At 39.1% G+C, this 20,486-nt stretch overlaps 1 protein-coding gene across 4 annotated transcripts in view; it reads left to right on the top strand.

Annotated features, from left to right (window-relative positions):
• The first annotated feature begins 768 nt into the window (after nt 1-768).
• The window catches only part of glcci1a (glucocorticoid induced 1a), a 32,285-nt gene continuing 12,567 nt past the window's right edge, over nt 769-20,486 (top strand). For all 4 annotated transcript variants that reach the window (XM_044335564.1, XM_044335562.1, XM_044335563.1 and 1 more), the window contains exons 1-2: nt 769-1,528; nt 16,017-16,168. In XM_044335564.1, the coding sequence (XP_044191499.1) occupies nt 1,174-1,528; nt 16,017-16,168 (507 nt within the window). In that variant the 5' untranslated portion in view covers nt 769-1,173. The remainder of the gene's footprint in view (nt 1,529-16,016; nt 16,169-20,486) is intronic.

Below are 20,486 nucleotides of genomic sequence, written 5' to 3'. Positions count from 1 at the left end.
ACTGAGAATTTGTTGGTCTTGACTGAGGATTCGTTAGCCTTGACTTGGGACTTGTTGGTCTTGACTTGGGACTTGTTGGTCTTGACTTGGGACTTCATAGTTAAGCCTTGAAACTTATTCATGATTTGTAAAACAGTGACTTTATCCCACCTCTGGAACATGACCTTCTATGTACGTTTCAACAAAGATGTATGTGTTTTTATTCTTTTTTCTTATTTTTTAGAATGAATCAGAAACAGAAAAGTATTTCCAGTAATGTTATAGGATTATGTTCAGTTACAGTTGTCATTTGTAACACACCACTGTCTCACACACTTTGACTTTGGTTCTTCAAGATGTTTAGTTAATTGTGTATAACTAACAATTTAAAAATACAAATATAAATCTTGAAAATATAAATATTCAAGATATGTTGAGTAACAAAAAGGGACTCATAGAAAGTTTTGTCTGTTCTTTTCTATAAAATTAGAAAAAAACGATCACTGACCTCACTTGATATGTTGCCTTTAAATATGATAGACATGTTACTGTAGTTATAATGTTATATCCTGTTTATATGCATAGTACAAATACTTACGGCCCATGCAGTGGTCACTAACCAATAGCACGCCCTGACATCCCTTCTGATTAACCTGCCGCCCATTTATATTGGGTAAAGGTTACATACAACCAATGAACACCACATTGACAGAACCAGGAAGTAGTCCAACACCAATCAGAAAGTAGTCGTATTGATTTGGTCCAACCTCTTGTCAGTAGTTGCTTCAACTGACAACTGCGGTGCGGTCTTGAGAACTGTGGTAGAGGAGTTCAGACTTGTAAGAAACAAGGACCAATTCAACTAAGTAATAAGGATTTTTAAACTAAATGTTAGTCAACAGTAGGTCTACATGTGTGCTGTTACTGTTTTTGTTTATCAGACACGGAATCCAAGTGCTAACTTTATAGTTTTCGTCGATAACATCGCAGAAATGTAACTGTTTCGGAAGCTGGACGTTGTGAATGAACTTCTGAAACTTTGACAGCTGGCAAAGTTTGTTAAATGGAAGGCGTATATATCGTATGCTGAAAAACAAACCCGTAAAGTTAGGTTGTCAGTTGGTCAACAGGACTTTGTACTTTTACCACTCACATTGTTACATAAACAACTTTTATCAACTGAAGTAGCAGATTATGTCAGCATCAACAGCAGCCGCCAGCTCATCCCAGCAGCGGGTTAAACACAGCGGCTCCCCGACAGCCTCCTGCTCTTCCTGCAGCAACAACAACACCTCGGTCCGGTTGCAGCCTATCCGCGCCACGGTGCCGTACCAGCTTTTGCGTGGAAATCAGCACAGCCCAACCCGCTCCGCTTCCTCCTCCTTCTCAGTAGCCGGGAGCAACATAGGACCGACGACGTCCCGTTGCTCCAGTCCCACCAACCCGGGTGGAAGCGGCTCGGACAGCAGGCTGGTCCCTAGGCAGACACTTTCACCTCCGGATAGCAGGAGCTCACCAGAACGCTCTCCATATTCTCCTGTTTCCAAAGGTAATATCATCATTTAAACTAGATGAAGTTGATGTTTAATGCACCCATCATCGTTCAGATAGCTTGGTGCTATGCTAAGTGTCGTTCTGTCTCGTATGGAGCGACCGTCACGCCAAACTAGCTTAGAAAATCTGACAATTGAAGGGTTCAGTGATGAATGAACATGATACGTTTATTTAAAAGGGATAATTAATGAACATTGGGATAATAACAAGGTGCTCTTATATTCGGCGTATGTATAGTCCACCATTCAACACTAAACTTCAATAAAATCTCAACTTTGACAATTGTTCCCACCGTTCGCCATCAGGCGCCACGTTGTGTTTTGGAGAGAAAAGCTAATGGAAATAAAAGACGAAGTAGCTTAAAGATGACATTTTTATTTAAATGGGCTTAGTTTTGTGAGTTTGATACATGCCGAATTGCAAAGAGGACTGTAATTATTTAGACTAAGGTCAAGGAGAATTTCTAACGCGTCTATACCTTCACCATTAAGCCAGACCACCTAAAATTGCCAAGTTTTCCTTAGATAGCTTCAATTTAGCGAACCGTTCTCTCTTTAGCTGCGATGGAACTACCCATATCGGGGCGAGCTGCTAGGCTAGTTGGCTAGCTATCTAATTGGGTCATAATAACTTACATTAGGGAACTGATGCTTCACGCAAAAACACCGAGAAAACACATATAATCTGTATATTTCCACAATAGGTGCGACAGACACTTTACAATGCCTATTATAATATTGATAATATTTTAGCACACCACAGCTTAAGCTATTTTGGTGTGTTATTCTAGTGTGTTACAATGAAGATTTAAAGAGAATAATTAGACATTAGGTAATGCAGTTGTTATTGCATTACGCTGATATTATCCGTGCTATAAGGTAAATATGTCAGGATATGGATGTCTGTGTAGTGATGATGCAGCTACTCTGTCGAAGATAAACAGGGTTTACTGATTATGATACATAATACGGATGATTAGCCAGATTTTCGAAATTGACGGTGAATACTGAAAGCTTACTATTAATTCGTGTCATTGTGGTTGTTTACCATCATTGAAACGGAAAAAAAATACGTCGTCAGCTGGTAGGTCTATGGCTCCTATGGCAACATTGGGGCCTAGCAGTCTCTGAGACATAAACAGAGCCCTCTGGGCAAGCAGGCCAGCCTCTGCAACTACATGCATACATATAAAATACAATTTTGTGTACCTGTATAAACGGGAATAATCTCTTAATGAAAAAGAACGCTTTGTCCTTGCAAATGCACCCAATTATCTGTGGTGTTTTCCCCCAAACCAGCCATCATACAGCATGTGTTGTGGTTACTACATAGTTACTACATAATATTACAATTTCAAGAGCTGTCAGCTCTGTTCTATTATTATATACACTTTGCATTTTTTCACTCTGAGACATTGCTGCTTTTAGCTGTGGTGTATTCAGGGCATTTTGATCGTGATGGCCAAGGTGGGGCATGCATGAAGCCAGGGTGGCACTGAGCATGGCATTGTAGAATCCTGCCAACAACCAATAAACACATAGAGAGAGAGATAGCTAACTTTCATTTTGATGACCTTTGCTAAACAATGACAGTGGAGACGTGACCCAGCTGAGCCGATAGACAGCTAGTGCCAACAATTTTTTTTTTACAGTCATCACTGTCTGCTATAAAAGATAGATAGATAGATAGATAGGTGTACTCACATTAACATTTTAAGGACATTTTCGTCTATTTCGATTTTACACAAATAACTAAAGGCATTTTAGTCCTATTTAGTGACCACTACAGTATATTTAAACATTTTAGTCTAACATGAGGTCATTACTTTCAGCCAAGCCACAAGCTACAGTCCTCCCATAAACACTTGTTAGATGTTATCACTTATTTTGATGAGTGAAAGTTCAGACTAAAGAAGACTGGTCATTTAAAATTGTATACAATTTTTCATTCCAACCGAAGATCATAGCAGGCGATTGTGATTTCACTAATTAGCAGCACTTAGCTAGAAGGGAGCTAATCAGTAAAGCTACCTGTCGTAGTGTGTGGATGGAGTAATGACTTGCATTCATTTGGATCTTTTTGGCGTATGGTTAGGGATGTAAACCCGTATATTATTCAGATATAAAGATATAATAAACACTGAACAGATACCAGCAGCATCTGAACTTTTTATTTTTCACTAAGTTGACCTGTCACCACTCACTTCTTTTCAGAGTAGTAACTCAATTTACAACACACATCATTCACACAGTGTATTGAAGTTCTAAAAAAAAAAAAAAAGTGCTCCTAACTACTCCAGACTTTTTCTTTCTTCGTAATCATCATTAGAGCTGCAATGATTAGTCAATTCATCGATTACTTGATTGACAGGGTTATAAATTTCATCATTTTTTTAAGCAAAATGCTAAGAATATGCTGGTTGTAGCTTCTCAAATGTGAGGATTTGAAGCTTTTCTGTGTCATACATGATAGTAAACTGAATGTTTTCAGATTTTGGACTGCTGATCAGACATTTAAAGACATCATCATGAGCTCTAAGAAATTACAACAGGCATTTTTCACTGTTTTCTGACATTTTATAGAAAATAACCAACAGATTCATCGATAATGAAAAGAATCGCCCTAATTATCATCAGGGTACAAAATTAACACCAGCCACCAGACAAATGCTGGGAAAATATGCAAGTGGCAGGTAGACTTGCTTCACTAATCAGCCAAAAAAAACAATGGTAATCTATTGTGAGGCTGGTAAAACATTCACTAGCCAAAAAGTGAATTTTGCACTCTGATCATCATGTTGAGATTTTTTCTTCTTCAGTCAAAAGCAGTAGTGAATGCTGTCTGTACATCCATGGTTACAGTGCAAACAGGAACTGATAGCTGCTAATTCTGCTTGACTTGTCACAGTGCAGATTTGCCAAACAAAAAATAATAGAGGCGCTCCTCTGAGGTTAATCCTCAGTAACATTTGAATAAGATCATCAGTAGTCACCAGATCTGTTATGCAGTACAGGATGAAGCTGGCACAGGTGATCTGATATTGAAGCATGGAATTTGAAATAATCTTGCATGACATGACAATAGACAATGAGTTGAAGTTAGGGACCTTCTTGTACATGCAAAATGGCCTGAAGAGCTTTAGAGATTACTTTTTTTTTCGTGGACATTTTAAACCAACTTTATTTACAACTGGACCTCCTCCAATTTAATGCATCAACTTCCTATTTATCTGTTACTATTATTTATTTTGCAGATAACCTAGTATGACACTTAAGACCAACTTTATTTTCATCTGGACTTCCTCACATGACCCCGGCATGATGATTTCCAACAGCCACCTACCACCTACACCCATGTAAATCTGAATACACATATCATACTTCCTGAAATCATGGCCGGAGCCTTTATTTATCTCAACTGCAGAGAGAACCAGGCCTTTATTGGAAGCAGGCTTATATTAGAGAGATGGCTTTATTTATAATTCCTTCTATTTGATAAGTTTATTTGCTCATATTTTAGTATGAAGATCTGGTTTCCCTGGTTATCCATGCTCATGTATTGCCGCTGCCATCATCATTATTAAAATATGCGCTGTTATCACTGTGTTTAAAAGATATCGCGTCTCCTCTGTCCCCCTCCCCTCTCTGTGACGGTCAGCTAGAGGGCTACACATAGACTCATAGAACAAGAGTTACATCCAGCTAACTATTATTTATGCTTAACTGGCATGCACATTATATAACAAGGCACCACGAGTTTATCCCATGGATGTATTAAGAGAACTGGATGCAGTGTTGGAGGCGGGGCACCGGTCATTCCTATGAAAGTTGATCAGTGGTGCATGAAGCCAAAAAAGTTTGACTTCTGAGTATAAAACTACCCGGATCCTCTGCAAACTCACTAGCATTCCTTTAACGCTGCCTCCCAACTACATGCACATCAGAGACTCCCGCTGGCTGACTAACTTCTGGTTTAGCCCTCCACTAACTTGAATGGGATGAAATAGAAAGTCTTCTAGACTTTCCAAATGTTATTGGACCCAATGGATTAAATTCTGATAGTGAAACGAGTCATTTCGTGGAGGTAAACAAGTCATTTTGTGGGGGCTCCTTTTCCCATGACTGTGTGTGGGAAAAAATGCTTTTGGGCCAGTGTGCATCAAGTGATGGACCTGGAAATTGTAATTACTCGTTTTGGCCATTATGTCAAATTGGCTTCAAAGCCCAGCACTGTTCCTGGGGTCTTGGTTTATTGAGTCTTGCTTTTTCCCCCGCCTATTTTTGGCGCCAGCTTATACTTGTTTATGTCGACCACACCCCCAGCCATTATCAGAGACCTGGCTTTGAATTGACTATCATCTTTTATTTGAGGAAACATAAAGCAACAGATACAGATTGTAGCTTTGCATTACACACCAAAGAAATAGACACAATGGCCTCCTATTTTGCTCCAATTTAAACGAATGCAGCCAATTAGCATGCCGCAAAAGTTGATGCTTTTAATTGTTACCCAACTTTGGTAGTTTGGCAGTTATGTAGCGCTGTTCACACCAGAAAGTGGAACAGAGAAGTTTATTCAGGCCACCTTGCAAAGGTGGTGATAGAAGCTTGGTGACATAGTGACTACTTGCATGGCTAGTTGGTGAGCTACGGTAGCTGTGGAGCTAACAGTTGGGAACATGCTAGCGCTAGTCAATCACAACAGCTGTCCCAGATAGCAAGCATGCTAGCTGTCAGTCGGTAGTTTGTCAGAGTTTAACTGGACACAAAACAGTCATGCAAGTTTAATGATTCCATTGAAATGAACTGATTTATTTGCATAATCTTGCTGTGTATCTCATCTTAGCTAATGCTAACGTGGTCTACTGTTATGAGATTGTGGACCTTATATCCACAACAACATTACCTGTTAGGAGGTGGATAAAAGAGAAGACAGGGATTTTTTTTTTTGTGCATAATGTAAATGTATGCTTCAGTGTAACTCAACCTACCTTATTATAAACCTTTCACAGTCATTGTTTAGAGGTGAGAAAGCAAGAGAGTAACTGTGTAAGATATATGACATACAATGACAAGTCCTGTACATAGAAATGAGGTGGAAAACGTGTGAAGTGGTCTTTAAATAGCACCTTCTGAATTATGTATGAGACCGTGGTGGGAGTGTTTCTCCTGCGGTTTGAGATGGTCATATGAGTGAAAGTCACGCTGGATGACCTTGTTATCCCACGAAAGCTTTCAGCATCAACCAAATGTCTTGTTTTATAGTTTGCATTGTCTGTGCACTACTGTCCTGTCTTATAGTCTGTATTGTTTTTGCGCCACCTCTTGCACTATTATGTTATGCACAGATTTGTTCAGTTTATGTCCTCATGTTTTATGTTGTGTATTTTATGTCTTGCACCTGTTTAACTGTTGCATCATAGGTTCCTAGGAAACGATAGTTCATCCCAAATATATACATGTATATGGATGGGTTGATAATAAAGAGAGTCTGAGTCTGAAGCATGAACTCTTAACACCCAGACAGACTTGGAGTAACTGTAACTAAAACAGCAACACTTCCACACTGTGGCCCGTGGCTGTATGGATTGACTGGATATACTGTAATATAGTTCATGAAATCTGGTCAACACTGACAGTATCTGCACACAACGATACACTCTGTTCTAACAGTAGTCATCTGAAAACAGATGATGTACTCTACATGTCATTATAGTCCGTACATATCCCCAGGCTTATATATATTTTTGAAAGTTTCTATCAGTAAAATATGATTGATGATTTTAATTTCAAACTAAAGCTGCCATTTGCTATGATAGCAGCAGCAACAGGTTTTAAGCAACTAAATGGTAAAAAAACTACAAGTCACAAACAACCTTCATCTGAGTAAAGACATCATCTGCAGAGAACACATTAACAGAACAGAGAAACTTTTCATTTTAGCTGTTAGCTGCTGATTCTGGTTCTGATTATATAGAATTAATGTTAATTTGCAACAACTGATTTAATCTGCTGCTGGTGATTTCTGTCATTTCAACCAGCAACAGTCGGCTAAAAATAAGAAGCTGCTAACAATATGTTTTCCATTGCTCTTTGATAATAAAAAGAATGAGGAGAGATGTGGAGCTGCAACGATTAGTCAGTTAATCGATTAGTTGCCAACTGTTACATTAATCATCAACTATTTTGATAATTGGTTAATCCTTTTGAGTCATCTTTAAGAAAAAAAAATCCATATTCTCTTATTCCAGCTTCTCAAATGTGAATATTCCCAGGTTTCTTTAGTCCTCTATGACAGTAAACTGAATATATTTGGGTTGTGGACAAAAGAAGACTTTTGGGAAACAGTGATCTACATGTTTCACCATTTTCTGACATTTTATAGACCAAACAACAAATCGATGAATCAATAATGAAAATAATTGCTAGTTGCAGCCCTAGAGAGATAAAAGCTTTGATAAAAGATGAGACTTGTACATGTGTCATGCACATTTAAGCAAACACTGATGTTTCCTCTGGAGATGTTCGTTCTGCAGCAGATGTCTTATACCATAGTTTCCTGTTTTTACTCGTGAGCGTGATGTCGATACTTTTTGGTGTAAACTGCTCGACTGAAACTGTGGTGGTCCTCCACGGCTGCAGACTGATGATGAAAAGTGCCATTATACTCAATAAGCTACTCTGTTATTAAGGTGGGATTGGTGGACTATGCCACACAGGTGGTAGGCTTTACCGTACATTTTCACCAAAAAAAAATAACCCAATTTAGTGAGCCTCAAATTAGTGAAAAGGGTAGTTTTTGAAGATTTCTTGGTTGTGCTTTGTTAATATTATAGACAGACGGTGCTGCCCTTTGTTGCTTATTGCAGAACTCAGCAACGTAGCCGCTGAGCTTCACCGTTTCATTATGATACTTGACCACAGTGATTACAAGATGCAAGACAAAGGCAGTGTTTTAGATGGATACACAGTACATATGATAGCTACTCCCACAGAAGAACTTGTTTTTGTCTAACTAAGTTTATCTGTGGTTTGGTCGAAGTGCTTCAGGATGTGTGTGAGGGCAGGGCTAGCCATGGATTTCTACTTTGACCATTGTTAAAGGTCAGGAGTTTGTCCTTCTGCTTTTTTAGTTGTGACCCCGGTATGACCTGTGATCACAGATGTATTGTAACCATGACCACATGTCTGAATGTTAGATTTCAAAACTAAACATGGCAACTAACTATGTTTTTCTTTATACTGTACATCAGTGTTTTCTACCTCACTGTATGGCATATTGCCCCAAGACCAGTATTTTGAAAAAGTGACAGGCACAAAAATTCAGTCACTGTCATTATTTGTGCTTTTTTATTAAACAAAAAGTTAAGGTTTGACATTAGGAACATATCTTATCTTTTTGTGAATTTGTGACCCAACACTATTTTTCCACTTAAAATACAACTATTTTCTTGAAATAAAGGCCTGTATTTGTGGTGTATGTTTTAAACAAGATAAGTTTGTTTCAGGCAAAAATCACAAATTTGCCTTGTTTTTACATGACATCAGATAAGGTACTATAGAAAAACTGACCTGCAGTTTTGAACTTATTAGATGAGAATTTATTTAATATTTGTTTGTAAAGGGACAAGTATATATAGCATGAACTTATACCACGTACGGCATTTATAGCCTAAGCTAATTTGTAATGATCATCACTACATGGGCTTTTAAAATACTCAATACTCAGTTATATTCAAATGTAATCATGACATTCAAAAGTGGTGTTTTATTTACTGATGATAGCTGTTAGCAGTTACATTGTTGGCCAGTTATAGTCTATCACTGCCCTAACATTTGAGTTTATACAGTATGTGAACAACCTGTTGACTCGACAGCTGCCAAGCCACCTGCGAGCTAACTGTTGAAATTGACGTGAGGCAATCAGTGAGATGACTAGCTAGAGCAAGAGCCCGCAAGCGTGGTGTTTCTTTTTCGATGAGTTGTTTGAGTTTCTTATTTGTCATTTAACCAACTCAGTAGATTTGCTGGCGACAGTTGTAGCTACAGTGGGTGAAATCAGTAGTCATTGACCTGCAGCTTGTTTAGACATGGTCCATAATGTAACGTTAGCTTGAAAATTTCAATTTCAAAATAAAATTCATTAATTGCATTTCTAGGAGAGGTGTCTAATTAGATTTTTATCACATACTTTTAAGTTACAACTGTCAAATAGTGCAAGTGTCCACAGCCTATACAGAGAATGAAAATAATTAGGATTATATTTGGGATGGTACCCAACATGACGTGTTATTTCCTCCATTGTTCACACAGTTGTTTTTGATGCAAAATCTCATTTCAATTCCTGATCAAATATCTTGCAGAGGATAATACCTCAAAGCTGGAGTGTCTGTTTTCCTTCAGCGGTGTGATGATAGCTGCATACTGTAGCTGTCACTGCACACTGGGGTCATGTAAGCACACATCAAATGACAGGAAGTAGTGGGCCTGTTTCAGTTTTATCTCTTTATCTGAACCAGCAGGGTCATAATTGTTCATGAAATCTTAAACAATTTGATCTGTAACGCAATACAGTATATTAGATGTCCATATTTGGTATGCGCTATAAACCCTATTCAACCAACAAAATGCAGACACATACTGCACAGCCAGTAGTAGTGGATTTGTATTAACAAACTATTACTTTTGGAGTTAAGCTGCATAAAGTGAATATTTTAACTACCATGTGAAGTCCACATTAAGCCACCACCTCAGGCATTGTTCATACACCCTTTTTGTCAGTCACTACAACTGCTTGCCCTCATTCTTGAGCTTAAAAATGAATGGGAGAGTACTGTATGCTCAGTTTAACCAGTCACATACCAGAAGAACACAAGTGAGGTTAGAATGTAAAAATGTGCACTTCAGATGTTGTGGTCTCCATCATGGCTCTATGTATTTGTAGTCTTGTATTATAGTCTTCATGCAGTCTTTGCCCATTTGCATGTGTAAGGAGCAGTAAACATGCATGTAGAGCTGCACAGTATTTAAGGCAATACTGTGTAACACATTGTTCACTCACACTACCACACATGACATACTGTGTGGAAGTATGGGGGGAAACAGATAAAACAAATCTAAATAAAGACTGAAACTAACCTACTAAAATCTCTACATTTCAGAGACTTGGAAGATTTTTAAACAGCACAAATCATGAAGCCTATAAGGTCAAAAACAAATTGCCTAAAAAGTATCCAAAAGTTGTTTAAAATGAGAGAAAGTCAATATGTGAGAGGAGTATGCAAGAAACAAAGGGTAAGGATTCTCAGGACTGACGTAAAAAATAGTTGTACTGTATTTCTGTTATGCAGTGGAATGGAGGTTCCTCCTTTACAAATGATCTTTGGCTTAGCGTAGACAGTGGTTTGTAGTGAGCATTTTGACCAGACAACAGTTTCATTTTAGCCTGCCATCAAGTTACTCTGTAAATTAACGTTATTTAGCAATAGCTGATGTTAGCATTGAAGCAAATCCGTGTATTTGGCCATAATCTGGCAATTACCTGTCCTCACTTACAAAACCTTGTGGAAAGTACATTTGGGCTTTTGGAGAGTCAAAAAATAATTTCACTGCCTCTTTCCTTTTTAGAATCTGTCATGAAATGTGTCAAGATATGTGCAAGAGTTTTCACTATCAGTTCATTTTTTATGGCCTAATCAACTTCTTTCTCAGCCCTGTAAGCCAGATAGAGGTTTACAGTAAACGCATGAACTAATGCATAAATTCTGGTAAGTCTGTGGTTTACATCTGTATATCCTCTTTTAATGTACTCGCTGCTCATTGCAGTACTACATGTAATATTTTTAACCTTACATCTACAACTGGCAACATTTCAACATAAAACTGTCCTGCTTACGAAAAATCTCAGAGACCACAGTGAACTCTGTGCTGTGGGCCTTTCTAGAGAGAAATCATATGTTACATCCACAGCAGCAGGTGTTTAGACTGTGTCATAACAGCAGTAGTGCTTGTAATGCCCTGGACAATCACGAGTACTGTGCTGCACATTGTTTAGACCTTTATGACTTATCAAAAGACATTATTGTTAATCATGAAAATGTATTGAAATATTACCCTCTGTAGTAAAGATTAATATGAATTTAATTACATTTATTACAAAGAACCAAAGCTGAGGTTGTTTCCAGTGATACCAAATCACATGCTTTTGAATTTAGTGATGGTGTCCCACAGGGGTCTATTTTGGGTCCTCTTTTGATCACAGTGTTGCCTGACTTTGCACCTTAAAATCATTGATTAGAAACATATTCTCTTGTACTCTGGTCTCTAATGAAAAAGAGATCCTGATCTCGGTGAGCTGTGAAAATAACCGATTAAGTAGCTAACGAATGTCTTAACCAACATGCCACCGTGGCCTGACCACAAATGTGTGTCTGTAAAGTCTGTGTAATCAGGGATGATTTACACCTGGGTTTCAAGGTGAAAGGAATCAACTGCCTACCAGCAGCCTGTCAGCGGTGACATGAAGCTTCACTGTGCTGATTGAGCCCAGATAAGTATTCATATAAATAAAAACTTTTATTAAACTGACTCAAGTCATAAAAAAGTCAACTCATTATTGTTTACCCTGTAAGATAAGATAAGATATATTATTTCTAGCCTTAGATACTCGGCCTGTTCTTTATGACATGCTGAGTTATTTAAGAAAGTATCATGTCTCTGGAGGTCTAGGTTCTCAGTAGCTTTAGTAAAGTCATTTAAGTTCTCGCGTGGGAAAAGTCCCGTAAAGAAAAGCTAACAGGAAAGACTGCGTGAGGAAGACAGAGATTCGTCCTGTGATACAACTCTCTGTTACCTTGTTGAGCTACTTAACATAGTTGGAAGATCACAGCCAAGGCTAAATTAGTCCCTTGAGTGTACCTGTAATCCTGTGGACTTATAGCAAGTGACCCTGCCCTCTACCTTGTTTAATAGGATTCTCTATTGTTGGACCAGAAGCCAAGACACCAGATTACAACAGGAGAACTGGCCAGATGAGGCGTCATGTAATCAACACACAAGGAAGGTTGATGTGGTTGTTGCTCTTTTGCCCTCTGAACACAGCTGTTATAAAACATGTTTACTATGGAGCATGCTGTCTATCACTGGCACTGCGAGTGTCAGAACTCAACTCACACCCAAAAAACATTTTCACATTCGTACACTAATTTTCACTCATGTGTTGAGCGAAATGCTCGCACCATAGCGGCCTTAAAGGAATTATGAGACTCTATGGTGGTTTTTAAAAATAGGTCCCGAGTACATCCTGTTTCTAAATTCTTTTTTAATCTCTTAGTTGAGTCAGTCCCCTGTATCTGTGTTCTTTATGTTTAATGTGAAAAAAACAATGCTGTTATTGGTTGCCCCTGAATTCCTAAGTTAGGGTCATAAGTGCTGTTAAAAAAAAAATGGAAGTATGAGGGTTAACTAAGTTTAGACCCAACAGCAGGACTCAAACACACAGCTTGCATCAGTTCAAATGGAGTTTTATTTAGAAGTTGTAGAGATAGAGGTTTGGAGAGCTGAGCCAGAATAACGGTGGAGCGGGGCAGGCAGATAGAACTGAGCTGACAGCTGAAAGCAGGCTGGCAAGACGCTGGGTGAGGCAGACAGAGACCTCAGATGGATATGAACCTGAGGCACAGGAAAACACAGGGTCAACAGCGTTCAGGCAAACACAAGAAATATACTGACTAGAACTTAAACTTGGCTGTGATGTTAGTACCACATTAGCAAACTGAACAATCTGGCAAAGACTGGAGTATAGAGCTGAAGTGTGTATATATATATACTGCAGGAGCTTGATGAGTAGATGGGTTGCAGGTGTGCATGTTGATTGGCAGCAGGAGGGAAACAGAGCGCCACGCCCAGACAGACACACAGACAGAGAGAGAGAGAGAGAGAGAGAACAAACAGGGAACCAACAAGAAACACAGAGGAGAGGTAAACAGTAGGAATGAGGGCACTAAGCTTATAGCGCTGATTCACTTTTTTTAATTTTATTTTGCACTATCGATTAAGGATGCACGGATTTGACTTGTTTTTCCTGATGCCATTTAATACCCAAACGAGTACCAATCCAATACCAGTGCTCTCTTTTTCCAAAATATAAAATCTTTTTGGTAGAATTCATAAAGATTCGTGTAAGCTAGCGTGAGACCACATCTAGAACGGAGATGTTTACACCAACAGGCTTTTTAGGTTTTGTAAAACAGAGCTGCTGTGATCAGATTCCATGCTACACTCACCATGTGTCCATACAGAAATGACTTCCATTAGAGCAATTAAATAAAATAATAATAACAATAATACATTTAATTTGTACCACACTTTTTTATCCATAGTGAAACTATGTGTCTAAGTGTTTACTACAGTATTAATTACATACTTCTACATCTCTTCATCAACCCACTTCACCTGTACGTCTTATCTCTGCGACCAAATCCGACCCGCTTAACATCGTAGCTCCTCCAGTTGTGTTTTTAACTCTAGTTGCTAAAGGTTTGTTGTTAATGAAATGTATTCTTACCCTGGCAAAAAAAATGCAGAAAATATCTAAATCTAGTGGTAGGAAAAACTATATAGGGTAGATTTTTGGTGACATTAGCTAACGACTAACACTTTTGGTTTCACTGTAAATGGCTCCCACTAAAATGCATTTGTTGTGAAACGCATGCAGGAAGTATCAGTATTAGCTTTACACACTATAGCTTACTGCTGTAAATGCAGTAAAAGCAGAACAGAACATTGATTTAGTGTTATTGTGGCCCATACTGGATCCACTTAATAAGGCCAGTATCCAGGTAGATACCAGGTCAACCTGTGCATCTCTGATTACTCTCTGAATACTCCTCTCAACACTCACTTCTATCAATTCATGTATAGATATTGTACAAATGTATGCACAAAAATCTCTTTCAAATTATGTAAAACTTTCTTTTCATAAAAACCATCCTAGAACATTCACAGTATCACTGACGGATCAGTTGATGTCATTTCGGAGTAGCTCAGCTTATCCTAACATATGTCTTCCAGTCTCTGTAACAACAGCTAATAAATGTGCATTTTTCTGAAGTAATGAACATTTCTCATAAATGGAAATGGTAAATGGACTGTACTTGTATAGTATTCCAGCCACTCAAAGCGCTTTTACACTACAAATCACATTCACACACTGGATGGGTACAGGGACTATCATGCAAGGTCCCAACCTGCCCATCAGAGGGAATCTAATCATTCACACAATTAGGGGTTAAATATCTTGCCCAAGGACACATCAACATGGGGAACGGAGGAGCCGGGAATCGAACCGCCGATCTTCCGATTAGTGGACAAATCGCTCTACCTCCTGAGCCACAGCCTTCCCATACTAACCCATACTAACGGATACAGAAACACTATTTCCTGTACTCTGTTTTAGGGCTGCAACTAACATTTATTTTCATTATCGATTAATCTGCTGCTTATTTTCTCGGTTAATCATTTGGTCTATAAAATGTCAGAAAATGATGTTATAATTTCCAGATGGAAAATGTCAAAGGTGACGTCTTCATCTGTTTTGTCCTTTCAGCAGTCTTAACCCCCAAAATATTGCATTTACTACCATATAAGACCAAGAAAAGAATTAAATTATTACACTTGAGAAGTAAAATCGATTATCAAAATAGTTACAGATGAATTTTCTGTTGATGAACTAATCTAATCTGTTAATCAAATAGCCTAATCATTGCAGCTCCACATTGTTTAGAATATCAAGACTTGAAAGAACCTCTTCTATGATAAAACTCAACTGTGAGTGTATGAAGGGGTTTTTTTTCTGCTTTGGCAGTTACAAACGGTAAACTGAAACGACAGCGTTGACTGTCTCATATCTGACTGGATGATTCAGAAATGCGGTTTTTACAGACCTGTCCTGTTGGGTCAGCTTTGCAGCAGCCTGTATGCCTTTCAGGTTTCTGCTTTTCATTTTCAGTCCTGAAGTGTACTCTTAACAGTTGACACAGATATGAGCCCATAAAGATGAACCTAGGCTTTGTAAGGCTGAAGGGCAAGAAGGGTGTAAATATTACTGCTGGTGGTGAAACACACGCACATACTGTACAGAAAGAGGCATTGTGGAAACACAAGCTTTGCTCCAGTTCCTGAGGTCTGCGTGGGGTTAGTTTGTTGGTGAGATATTTTTATCAGGTTCAGGGTCAACGACGGCCACCGCAGCGGGGTGTGGAAGCTGAAGGAGTCGGTTTGCTGTTTGGTGCTGGACAGGTAGAGTACAGCTGGTTTATCAGAGCCTTTCTTGATGAAAGTCACTGTTGGCTGATGGGAAATGAAGTTACCAAACAATGAGCTAAAAGAAGCAAAACACTCTGTAGAGCTGTGGCTTTAGGTGATCATTCTCTGTCGCTACGTTACATTGAACTGGTGTCACTCTGTCTCTCGTTATCTCCGCAGCTGAACGGATAAAATCACAGCAGGTGCGGAGCTCGGGGGCCATTCGGCGGACTTCCTCCCTTGGCACTATCACAGGGCCCTACCTCACTGGGCAGTGGCCTCGGGACCCCCATGTGCACTATCCATCTTGTATGAAAGATAAATCCACACAGGTAAGCACAACACAATAACAACAATGGCGGACGTCCTCTTTTACTGTCTACTTTGCTAGCTTGTTTAGAGTTAGACGTAACTATCTACAACCTCTCTCTTCATCAGACAGACTTTGGAATGTATTTGCACACAGTACGAGGGCCGTGGAGTTTGTCCCCCATCTCTTACAGTGTAGTGGTGCTATGAAGGAATCTCTTCACAGCCAGTAGAAGCAGGAGGGATTATTACAATGACTGATGTCTCTCTCAACTCTCTCTCTCTCTCTCTCTCCATATATTAAAGGATGTGCTCACATTTTTTCAAGTCTGTCTTAAAACATGACTTAATGTACATGCCCATATGTTCATTCACACACTTCGCTGTAATCATCCCTCCTGTTCATGCTGACTATTAAAGATCCCATCCTAACACGCTTCCAGTGTAGGTGATGAAGGACTAAACACTAACTTCATTTTATTAACAAGAGGTTCCAACCACAGTTCAGAGCTGCAGTTCTTGGAAAGCAACAGTGCAAAATTCACATTAACAATTAATAAACAATGAAGAGAAAACACTGATAACTCACATATCAACTCTTCTGCTAAAATCTGCTCCAGCACAACCTCGTCAGTGTTCATTATATAATCTCAGTACAGCTGTACTTGTACATGCAAACATCTCTTCATTTACCGCGCGGAGCCCAGAGAACTGCCACCGACGCATTCTACACTCAGCTATCGAGATAATTACTAGTATGGTTTTATTCTACCTTCCTTTTTTTAGTAACTTAAAGCATCATTAATGAGTAATCGCTTTTTTTTTTTTACTTACATAAGACCGTTCTACAGGCTAAGAGTGAAGAGCTGCACCCCAGGGGTGTGCCATAAGTGGATGATCTTCGTCATCATCCTCAGTTTCACCATCTGCAGCCTGAGTCTGACTAAGGACTGTATGAGTCACCACTATCAGCTTTTATACATCATCATGTATCTACCAGCAGCGGACTAGCAAAGCATTTAGTGGCTCTTCTATCTGTCTGAGTGGGGCTGCATTTTGGATTCGGTATCCACTTCATATCCACCTCTTGTGTTATCTCTGACTCTAAAATATTGTTATGGTTTTATTTCTAACATCATAGTAGCAACGCCGTGTGTCAGCCTTGACCTTAATTCGTGCCCACTCCTTCCTGCCCTCTGATCCTGTCACGCTGTTCGACCTCAGATGTCCCCCCCCCACACACACACACACACACACACACACACACACGCTCGGCTCTTTACATCCTGTTTCTTCCAGGTTATGTGACATTTCCCACCTACGCATCTGTGGAACATCAAAAGCCAGGTGACCTCTTTGCTCTTAGCTTACAGTTTATTATTAAGCGTTGAAGCCACACAAAGGCCTGACAGTGAGAGTCTGTGCTCCTGTTTGACACACGTTTGAATATGCAGGGAAGTCTTTCCCCTTCTTGCTCTTGCTTAGTTTTACACTAAACCCCCCCCCCCCCCCCACAACCAGCAGTAATCTGTTATGCGCCGTGTTAACAGAGTCGGTGATGTCATTCTTTTCTCAGGCTATTGTGATTAACGTCACCACATGAACACAAATCAAATGTTCATTTCTCATCGATCGATCGCTATGATGCTCTCGTGTAAAAATGGTGATGTCTTGATGTTAATACTTCAGAGGAAGTAGCCGTTTTATCACACTCACGCCCCGGGTCGACACATGAAACCACTTTGACTCGCTCTTCTGTCTGTATGGGTGCATCAGGTGTGATCAGATGATGCAATGCTCTGAGATGCAGTCAGTGTGTCTTAAGTGAATATATTATTCAGTTACAGACATGTTACAAGACAAGTGTCCAACGTGGTATTTTTCTCTAGATCAGAGTTTTACTGGCCTCTTGTATATTTTCACTGACCTGGCAGCCAAGACATGAAAATAACTTTTGGTGATTCATTCATTTTATACATAATATGTACGGCAGTGAAGCTAATGTTGATATATTACACAAATATGTAGAATATAAAAGAATGAATGGTGTATAAATATAGGTTTCTCCATATTCCCAGTAAATCCAGACAGTATTGAATACATGAGGAGAAGAGAACAGACTTGTATAGATGACCTTGAGACAATGCTGAGAGATGTGCAGAAATGTACTTGTTAAGATAGAAGAGTGAGAGAAATAACATAATGGTATTTGTGTGTGTGTGTGTGTGTGTGTGTGTGTGTGTGTGTGTGTGTGTTCACTCTAGACTCCTTCTGTCTGCAGTAAATCATCTGTTGAGTCTTTTATGCTTTATTTGTGCTTTAGAACGTAACCGCTGTGAAACAATCAGAAAATAAGGTTTTTATTCCTCTCATTCACCGCTTTGTTCTCACTACTGCCAATCCTTCTCCTCGCTCGACCACCGCTGCTCTCTCTCTCTCTCTCTCTCTCTCTCTCTCTCTCTCTCTCTCTCTCTCTCTCGCATTTTCTCTCGTCTTTTTTAAAATGAGTCAGGAAGCTGACAGCAAAACCTAACTTTACTTTAAACGTTATCAAAGGAAGAGAGGAGTCCTCCCCTCGGTCTAAACTGTACACCCATGATTCAACTTGCAACCACCTTGCCCTGCATAAACTGGGGCCAGCAGTTACTGTCACACCCTTTCAAATATATAAAAAATACCCAACTGAAAAATAATTTGTCTGTATCTACTCCCTCTCCCTCATTGGAAAATGTAGAATCTATGATTATGTAAATATTGTTCTTATTAAAAGTTGAACTGCTACAAAGCGTCAAGTTTCACACCACACATATGTGAGTTACATGACTCGTGATGTCACAAATCATTCTCGTAGGTCCATGTGTTAAACCGAGATTAAAGGTGAGAACAGAGAAACTTTCCCCCCCGCAGCAGACGAGTGTGAAAACAAACTCTGCACAGTGAAGAGAACAACATCCAAGTCAAGCAAGAAAGAAGAAAAAAACATGTTTTTAATGGAGGGAGACTTTAAAATGATGATGTTAGAATCAACGTAGAACAGAGTCAGCAGCAGAAAATGTCTCAAGCTACAAGAAATGTGACGTTTGTAGTGTTTGATCACACTCCGCCCGAGATGTTTTCTTCAATGTATTAAGAGTTCAGCTCTAAGTTTCAGTTTGAACTAACAGGTGACGGTTTGTCTTTAACTCCTGCTTCCTTGCTGGTATCATTTTCCATCCCTACATTTCAGTTAAGTCTTTGTAATCAGAGATAATGGGTTCTATGGTAGCGTTTAATCCTGTTATACTTCTTTAGTTTGGCAACCACTGCTGTTGTTTATGATAATATTACGCTCACCAACTTTACTGATGATTTTGTAGATGAACTGATTCATTTTTCGGCCCCTAAAATGTCTTAAAATAGTAAAAACTGTGCATCACAGTTTACCAAAACCCAAGGTGACATGTTCACATTGCTTGTTTTGACCAACAGTCCAAAACCCAATAATTCACTGTTGATCAACTAAGAGATGAATTGAATACTTCCATCAGCTCTAATTGGCTGATAACATTACTAGATACAACTTCCAACAGTTGCTACAGTTATTACCAAAATGCATCAGTTATATGAACATTCATATCATTAAACGTTTACCCGTCATCCTTGCACAAGGGTAAGTTTATAATGCAGTGGATGAGTAAAATGTGCATTTCACGTGTGTTTACCTTTCAAATACAAGGGTTTAGATCATTTGTTTACAACCTGTGTGATCATGTGACAGCTTACATGCTTTGACCTACTGGACGTTGTTAAGCGTGTTTAGCAATGACGCTGCGTCTCTCCAGATCTCAGCAAGTAAATCAGTGAGTAAAGAGTTATCATACCTGATAGGAATGATGGCCAAAACTAAATAAAACAAAACTGATGTCGTACAAAGACAAAAAAAAAGTTAGTTGTGCGATTGATGATTGATCATGAGATGTGGTAATAACACATCTAGTAAAAATGTTGTATCTGCTGACTGAGACAGAGTGAAAGAACTTCTTGAGGAGGACTCGCCACTAACTTACTGGCTGCTGAAAATTAAAAAAATAGGTCTTTGAGTTGGACCCATTAAGATGAGCAAGGAAGAAATTCAGTTTCCTCTGGCTTTTGGGGATGATGTGTGTGTGTGTGTGTGTGTGTGTGTGTGTGTGTGTGTGTGTGTGTGTGTGTGTGTGTGTGTGTGTGTGTGTGTGTGTGTGTGTGTGTGAACTGTCTGAGAGATCACTGTGTTGCTAATCTATTGCTGGAATAGTCAAAGGCTGATAATGACTTTAACAGACTTTTGGTGAGTTCTGTGTAATCATAACTGATAGAAATGAA

The sequence above is a fragment of the Thunnus albacares genome, chromosome 19 (assembly GCF_914725855.1).
Source record: "Thunnus albacares chromosome 19, fThuAlb1.1, whole genome shotgun sequence".
Classification (NCBI taxonomy): Eukaryota; Metazoa; Chordata; class Actinopteri; order Scombriformes; family Scombridae; genus Thunnus; species Thunnus albacares.
This window is presented reverse-complemented; position numbering and strand designations above follow the sequence as displayed.